This window comes from Talpa europaea, assembly GCF_964194135.1.
Source record: "Talpa europaea genome assembly, chromosome: 15".
In the NCBI taxonomy this organism is placed as follows: domain Eukaryota; kingdom Metazoa; phylum Chordata; class Mammalia; order Eulipotyphla; family Talpidae; genus Talpa; species Talpa europaea.
In genome coordinates, this window is record NC_140083.1 from 71,089,588 (window position 1) to 71,098,412 (window position 8,825).

Below are 8,825 nucleotides of genomic sequence, written 5' to 3' on the forward strand. Positions count from 1 at the left end.
AGTATTCAGATATGTGCCTATGCCCCTCTGTCTTCCGTTCACAAACACAGAACTACGCAACTATATTAATGCACATGCAAGTAGCAGTGAACAGACAAGAAAACAAGCACAGGCAGGCATTCACATAACCACACTGGCATCAAACAGACACATGCTTGGTATAAATATCCTGTCATGGCTTCCCCTGCAAAGTTAGATATCAAACCAGCCTTGAATTCTTTTAACTCCCAGCCCTGATCACCAGAGCTCATGACTGTCAGTCATGGAGGACAAGGTTCCACATGCACATTTATTGAGGTGTTGTGTCAGGTAGGAACATAGAGAAGAACAGTGTCCCTCCCATGAGGGGCTTACATTTAATAAGAAAGGAGATTCATAGTTACAAATCCACCTGGGAAGTGCCGTAACCGAAGTCAGTACAGGACGTAGGGTCCATTTCTTTCCCCTTGATCTCTGTCTGGAAAGAAGGCAATTGTTTCTTCATAGGATGAAATGCAGTATCAGAGGGATCTACTTAGCACCAGTGGGCTACAAGCCCCGCTGGCTGTCTGGTTCATTCCTGGGGTCCAGTCCCTTAAGTGAGCTTCTCCTGCTTGCCTCTGAGGTATGTCTGGTGGTAGAAGTTGAGAAAGAGGAGGATGAGGCTGAGGGAGTACAGGAGGACAGCCATGTTGAACCCATCCGGGAAGGAGCACTCAGCAAAGAGATTGTAGGAAGAGTGGGCAGCAATGGCCACAAACTGACCCTGCAGGAGAGAAAGAGCGAGAGGAGAGAGATGGGTGAGCAGTGAGAGACATGCTGAGGAGCAAAAAAGGATGGTCCCCTTCGCCCTTCCTGTCTGAAGTTCTGTCTACAGCAGAGGGAGACACCGCTAGCTCAGAAAGAGGAAACCAGTGACACCTAGTGGAGCATGACTCCCATTTTTTCCCTAACTGTGATCCTAAGAGTCTTCCTGGGGTCAGTCAGTGATCACAGACGTGCAGGGTATTTGCCGTCATCTAGTCCAGCCTCCTCATTTCACGGATGATGAGACTGAGGCCTGAAGTATGACAGCCACAGACTCCAGGTGGACTGCATCAAGTCAGTGAGCTGGGTTGGTTCTAGGATCTGACAAGATAGCTACTGAGATCCTTGCAAATTGGGAAATTAAGGTAGCCCCAACAAGAAGGACCTGTTCATGGTCAGATATCAAGCCCCTGAGACAGGCTGGAACAGAACCCAGGGTGCAGCATAGACCTGGGGGGTGGGGGCTCTGACTAGCTGCAGGGTGGGAGTGGGGGCAGGGGGCTCTCACCAGCTGCAGGGTGGTGAGATGTCGCTTCCACCACAAATAGCGCCGCATGTGGGGCCCCAGACTGGCCAGTCCGTAGTACAGGTACATGAAGACATGAACGAAAGAATTCAGCATCCCGACAAAGAAGGCTGCAGAGCAGGGCAGGGGAGGTAGAGAATAGCCTAGTCACGGCCTAACTGTGGTCTGGGCTTGCTCATTCATTCTCTCTAAGCTGCCGAGAGCAACTCTGGGAACCCTGCAGAGAAAATCCTTGAGAAGACCTTGCCATAGGAGGTCTGGCATGTGCCCCTGAGGGCAGTCGTGATTCCAGGTTGGGGTTTCCAGGCTGCTAAGTGAGAGGCCTCCTAACTCCCTCCGTGATCTCTGGCCTGACAGCTGTGCGCATGACCCACCTGCCTCCTCTTCCTCCCCTGGAGGAACAATGGAGATAAAGCGGGGGAGCAGAGACCTGGCTTCCATGCCGCAGAGAAGGGGAGCCAGACCAGGGGGAGCCAGACCATGTGAGGGCAGGGAGGCACCCCACACGCTGCTTACCTTGCCCCCCAGGCACATACTTGACTCCAGCCCACCAGTTAAAGAGCATGGTGCCGTGGTGGTAGACATGCAGGAAGGTGATCTGCTCCCGCTTCTTTCGTAATACGAAGAAGACCTGGAGTGGAAGAAACATGTCAACACTGGGGACCAGACCCTCCTAGAGCCTCCACTGCCACTTGGAGGAACAGGGTGATTCTGCCCGTGTTACTGAAGGGCAGGTGAAAACTCAAGGGAAATAGCAACCACATACCTACATAGCACTAACTGTGTGCCAGGTACTTTGTATGCATAAAAATCATAACACGGTATGGTATATGATCTTTTTTTAAAGATTTTTTTTATGCATATAAAAAAATAGGGTGTAGGCCAGAGGTGTGGGGGGTGAGAGAATTCACCAGAGACAGAGCGGGGAGCAGAACTGGCAGACTGACTGAAACACGCTGTTGAGGGGAGTAGGGGCAAGGCAGGAGAGGTCTGCTGTGCCATGTGGGTAGCTTCCTGGCTGGGGATCTAACTTGTGCTGTAGTGGCTTCGGATAGCTTCACAGTGCTGCGACTTAACCCCTTGTGCCACCAGGGAGGCCCAGTTTATAGTCTTCTTATCTCTGTTTTACTGATGACAAACTGAGGCACAGAGAGGTTAGGGCGCTTATCCAAGGTTACACAGCTAGTAGGTGGTCACGTCTGGATTTGAATACAGCCTGGCTTCAGAGACTGGGCTCTTTGCAGCATCCAACACACATCCCAGGGCTCTTAGGAGAGAACTCAGGGTTGAACACCCAGGTAACTGTAAGGCAACTTCCCTAACGTGCTCTACTTGGACTCCATTTTGCAAGAGAGAGCAAAGAATCTCTTCCTTTCATCACTGTCCTAAAATTATGACCTCGCCCACCTCACTCAGTCCCACCAGCCTCCTGGATTCACATGCAGGGAATCTAATCTCCTCTTGAACCTATGATTTTTACTAGCTGGTGACCCCTGCTGCCTCATATCAGTTCAATTTCATTTACCCTGGACCTTGGCAGCCAGTGGGGTTAAAAGCATGGATGTAGAGAGGCCTGAGGGAGCCTGTGGAGGTGAGCAGCTACCTCGGTGAGCATCCTTCCCCCGCCAGACTCTGACATAAGCCTCAGGCACGGCTGCCTGAGCAAACTCTGAAAACACCCACCAGATACACTGAAGGTGCCACATAACCCAGACCCAGCTGATAGAACCTGTCCATCCAAGACAACAAGAGAAGTGATTCTTACTGTGTCAAGCAGTTCAATGGCCTTTGAGAAGAAACACCACCAGCACACGCTCGCCATCTGCTGGGCAGGAAGGAGAAGTTGAGCCAGATATACCGCTGCTTACCCTGGTGGGGCTGACTTTTGTCACATCCCCACCGCCCTTCTGCATGTCCAGGCCCAACAGTGCCCACCTCTCTGCAGGGAGGTACCTTTTAGAGAGGGACAGAGGGGAAGGGCTACCGGGAACGCTAACAGAAGCTCTCTCCAAGCCCAAGCACCCCTCAGTAGAGAGGCCTGCAGTCTAAGGAGCATTTAGGGTCCTAGGGATCTTGTTTGTTGGAAAGCTGATTTTTGTTTTTGCTATTTTCTTTTTACATCATTGATCTTTTTTTTTTTAATAGAGGTATGTTTTATTTATTTATTTATTTATTTATTTATTTATTTACTTACTTACTTACTTATTTGTTTATACATGCACTGGGTACACAGTCAGAAGCGCGGGAGGATGAGAGAATTCACCAGAGCCAGAGCGGCAGAAGGACCAAAATACACTGCTGAAGGGAGCAGCGGGTGGCAGGAGAGGTCTGCGCACCATGTGGGACCCTCCTCCTGTGGCCGGGGAGCAGCCGGGGATCGAACCGGCGCTGCAGAGGCTGCGGGCAGCTTCACAACCCAGCGCTCAACCGCTGCGCCACCAGGGAGGCCCACTGATCATTTTTAAACAATATTTGCTTCCACCCACCCCCTCAGGTTTAGTCCCCATAGAATTTCCTTCCCCAATGCACCTGTGCATTCCTAGGGATCTACCCAAAGGACACAAAAGCATTGATTCAAAAGACCACCTGTACCCCTATGTTTATCACAGCACTATTTGCAATAGTAAAACCTGGAAACAATCTAAATGCCCAAAAATAGATGACTGGATCAAGAAGATGTGGTATATATACACCATGGAATATTACTCAGCAATCAAAAAGATAAACTCATGACTTTCACAGCAACATGGATGGAGCTAGAAGGATTTATGCTCAGTAAAATAAGCCAGAAGGAAAAAGAAAAATATCAGATGGTTTCACTTATAATAGGACTAGGGAACCAAGACATCAGTGTGAAGAAAAAATAATAACAGTACAAAACACAGCAAAGCAGCAACGGAAGGCTGATTCTTAATCCGTGCTCCTAGGCTAGGACAGGAGCGTCTGCCGTCCCACCAAGCCACCAGGTGGCGCTGTGGCTCTGCACGCAACATCCCTGGATGCAGCAGCCCCATCCCCGCCTGGTAACATGTCAAGTCTCAGCTAAATTTTTTTTTCTTTTTGCTGCAAGGAAGCCTCTTGTTCTGCTTCCACAATGAAACACCTACCATTCAATATGTGCCAGGCCCAGCACTAAACATATTTACGCATTTTCTGCTTCAATCATTTCCTTGCAATCATTTCTTGCAATCACTTCCTTTTCTTAAGTAGACATTATTATTCACTGGTAAGAACATGGAGGCCCAGACAAGGTAAGTAAGCTACGTAGGGTCACACAGCAAGCAACTAGCACAGCTGAGACTCAAACTGAGGTCTTCCGAGCCAGTGCTGAACCAATGGGTTCACTGCCTCCCATCACACGTCCTTGATCGAGCTCTTCTCTCTCCACTCCGGGCCATACCCTTATTCCAAGCTCGCTCTGGCTGTAGTCCACCGGCTGGCAGAAGTAGCTGTACTTGGCCAGAAGGGAGGTGACCATGAACTGGAAGGAAGGGGAAAGGAAGCATGAGAAAGGCCGTTCCCACTTTGCTGAGCCCCAACTGGCTCTGGGCCCACAGGGTCAATACCTCCTCCAGCTGTGTTTTTTTTTTTTAATTTTTTTTAGATTTATTTATGTATTTATACAAGCACTGGGTACAGTCAGAAGCGCTGGAGAATTCACCAGAACCAGAGCGGGGAGGAGAACAGGCAGAAGGACCAAAGTACACTGCTGAGGGGAGCAGCAGGCGCAGCAGGAGAGGTCTGCGCGCCATGTGGGACCCTCGCCAGCTCGCCGGGGATTGAACCGGCGCTGCAGAGTCTGTGGGCAGCTTCTCAGCCCAGTGCTCAGCCGCTGAGCCACCAGAAGAGGCCCATCAGGTGTGTTTTAGATAGCACTGGTCCTCCCTTACCCTCCCTAACCTTCCTCGGTCCTCTCCAGCACTAGATGAATGATTGCTGACCACATAAACCCCATGGAGAGGCCAGGTCAGAGGCTGGGACTTGCACACATGTGCCTGGTCTCTGTTCTTAGACCACAAATCCACGCAGGGTAACTACTACGTGTGAGACCCTAAGTGAAGTGCTAAGGAGTTTGGAGGAGACACTGAGATGGCCTGTCCCAGGAAGCTCAGAGTCTCATGAGAATGGGGGGAACAGTTGTACTTTTAAGGCTGGTGCCAGATGAAGAGTAGGACAAGGAGATATTCCAGACGTTAGTAGTGGAGAATGGGGAAGCCTCAGGCAAAAAGTGAGCAGCTGGGGGCCTCCCCTGGTGGTGCAGGCAGTTGAGCGCAGCGCTGTGAAGCTGTCTGCAGCCTCTGTAGCATGGGTTCTATCCTGGCCGGCCGATGAGAATCCCACATGGCGTGGCAGACCTCTCCTGTCTCACCCACTGCTCCCTCATCAGTGTGTTTCAGTGAATCTGCCTGTTCTGCTCCCCGCTCTGTCTCTGGTGATTCCTCTCACCCTCCCGTGCCTCTGGCCTGTACCCCGGTTCTTGTATGCATGAATAAATAAATCTTAAAAAAAAAAAGTGAGCAGCTGGGAGGATAACTCATGGGGCCTGGACCTCTTCTATGTCACCAGGGGCAATGAGGACTGGGCGGGGCTGTAACTTAGGTGCACACAGATGGAGGGGTCTTGAAGGCTGTTTTAAGGAGCTTGAATTTTATCATTTATTTATTTGTTTGACAGTGATGGTTTAACCAAGACTAATGCCATTGTAGGCAGTGTACTGAGCACTGAGCCACCACAGTACAACAACACACACGCACGTCCTTACTTGAAGGATCATAGAGGCAAAGGGCACCACTGAGGGCTCTGAGCAGGGGCCTCGCTTGTGCATAACAGATTTTCAAAGGATTTAGGGGGCAGGAGAGTAACGTGCCACCATTATTAAGGGACCCATTGGTTAGGGCATGTCTTCCAAGTTACCCGTGGTTGCTTCACAGTACAAGCCATGATGCTGAGCCTGTCTTTAAAAGGTGAGATGGGGCCCTGCTTTGCACTTGCAGTTTTGAGGGGGACTATTATGCAATTCCTAAAACAGGGGAGGAAAGCCACCTGTGGCCAGTGGTGTGGGTAAATGCTTTGTAGGCACTTGGTAGGCTCGGGGGCGGATTGTAGTTTTGGCCAATTGACCTGGTGTAAATTCTGTTCCCAGTGCTGATTTCAAGCTACTGAGGGAAGTCACTGCAAAACAGAGGTGGGGAAACACGGTAAGATGCTCACCAGCTGGGGGAGCCCACCCCAATCCTCCACAGAGAAGAGATATGAAAAGCTAAGGAGGAAAACAACCTGACAGTGGGGAGCCAGGGACGGCTTCAAGAGCGGTGACAATGGCCTGAGAGTAAAGGATGTGGGGTGAGGGGTTGCCAGGGCACCAGAGGAGAAGTGACTGGACAGTCATGTGTCCAGGCCTGGGGCATGGAAGGACTAAGGAAGGTTTAAGTGTCTGCCAGAGGGGCTCAAATTTGCCCCTGATGGTGGGGAGAGCTGAGGAGCCAAGTGGGGCAGTGGCATGAGGCTTTTGGCATTTAGGGAAGACAATTCTAGGATCTAGAGCATGGACTGAACATGAGCAATCAGGAAGAGGGAGAAGGTGAAAGAAGTCTGGCCGTCGCAACCTGCTGCTTCTGCTGGAGCAGGGGTGGTGGTGAGGCTGCAGGCCCTGTGCTGGGTGCAAATCCCCCCCGCCTGCTGCCCCCTGCTAAGTTACTTAACCCCTCTGTGCCCCAGGGTAGTGGAATTGTGAGATGAGACAAGCCAATTTATGTGAAGTGCTGGGAGCAGGTCTCACCATCATTACTGCTTAAAATGCCACCAATTGTGACCACTTTCTCTGATAAGCTTTCCCAACACCCAGGCCCAGGCCCAGACAGCGCCTCTGCCTGCCTGTCCCTGGTGCACACGTGCTGGCACTGGCTTAAAATCACCGGTCTCCACATCGCCACATCACTCGCCCCTCCCGGATGTGAGCTCCCTACACAGCGGCTCAGAGTGTCTGGCAGGGACCCTGGGCTTGGGGCTCTGAAAACTGGGCAGAGGCCACATAGCTCGGGGGGGGGGGGGGGGGGGGGGGGGGGGGGAACAGGAGGTGGTGGGGTATTGAAGTGCGAGGTGATCAGAAATGCTGCTCCTGCTGCCACTAACCTCCAGGAGCCTGGCTTTCCATTTAAGGCAAAGGGAGTCCGTGAGGCAGATTTGTGTCTTAAAGGCAAGACAGAGAGCGAAGGGAATTCACCTGCTCCGGTCAGGCACTTCCAGCGTTCTCTTGAGTACCCCAAAAAGGAAGTGGCCCTAGAACTCTTCAGGGCTCCCCACAGTCTTACCTCATAGAATATGTACCCGGAGAGAAGCACTAGGCCCAGGTTGTAGGCAGCCAGGGGCCCAGCCAGCCTCAGAGGCTCCCTGTGGCTCATGATGGCAGGACCTGCCACCACCAGGAGGAGATAGAAGGCAAAGAGGAGGGTGACCGGGAGCAGTGAGTGCACCAGGAACCAGGAATCAGTTCTAGGATCTAGGAAAGCAAAGGGGACAGAGACAGCCATGCTGGCCACCACGCCCACAGGACACCAGCCCCGACCACCCCCAAACCTCGCTCATCACCGTATCTGGCACTTCCAAATGTCTGGCATCAGACTGGACTGAAAAAGGGGGTGAAGCTCCCACCGGGCGTCTCTATCTCCTACCTCCATTGTTTAAGGCCCAGGTGCACTGGCGCCAGAGCTCATCCAGGGTGCCCGCCATTGCAAGCCTGCAAGTGAAAGAAAGAAAGGTTTGTTTCTCATGCAAACTGTGCCCCCACCGCCCTGCACTTCCTCTCTCCTCTTCCCTTTCTTCCCTCCCTCCCCGCCAGGGCCAGGTGAGAGTCCACAAAACCCTGTTCTCAGTGCCCCCCACAGGACCACCAGCTGCCAGGCCTCCCTCCCTGCCATCGCTGCCCCCGAACACTGGACAGCCACCCACCATGCACCCCTGGGGACCCCCCACAGCCCCAGCTCCGCTCCTTTCTTCACACACCTTGCTCCCTACTTGGGATCACCACCCTCAGCAGAGCCCCCAGATGGCAGGGCCCTGAGAAAGGGATCTGGCTCCGGTGCAGCAGGCTTGGGGCAGGGCAGAGACACAGAGCTCTCCAGTTCCCCTCCCTGCTTGCACTGAGTTGTTCTTTCTGGGTGTCCCTGGCTCCTCAGCCTCCCCCTGAAGTGGCCATAACCCATCCCTCCAGAGCCCAACTTACCCCTGTGTCCTCTTGGGGCTCGTCTGGTCAGTGACTGATGCGGTTCTGGCCGCTCAGGGTGTTGGTGCCACAAGGCCAGTGGTTCCAAGTCACAGATCCTGGGGCTCCAGGCTGCGGCCCTTCCTTCTAGATGCTCTCCCCACCCTGCTCTGATCTGCAGATGCCCTCCAGCCTCTGTGCGCACTCACACTCACTCACACACTTACTGAGAACTGGACACCAGCCTGAGCTCCCCGCCCCACCGGGCACACTGCCATCCTCACAGGCCCAGGGACAGCGAGAACCAGAGAC

At 52.7% G+C, this 8,825-nt stretch overlaps 1 protein-coding gene across 1 annotated transcript; it reads right to left on the bottom strand.

The window, feature by feature from the left end:
• Positions 1-574: 574 nt before the first annotated feature.
• On the bottom strand, positions 575-8,041 carry LOC311185478 (very long chain fatty acid elongase 4-like; the record flags this gene model as incomplete). Its single annotated transcript, XM_084256104.1, has 7 exons — positions 575-745; positions 1,295-1,422; positions 1,687-1,704; positions 1,829-1,943; positions 4,713-4,793; positions 7,624-7,811; positions 7,984-8,041. 7 exons carry the CDS (start codon positions 8,039-8,041, stop codon positions 575-577), a joined length of 759 nt encoding a protein of 252 aa, XP_084112230.1.
• Positions 8,042-8,825: the final 784 nt, after the last annotated feature.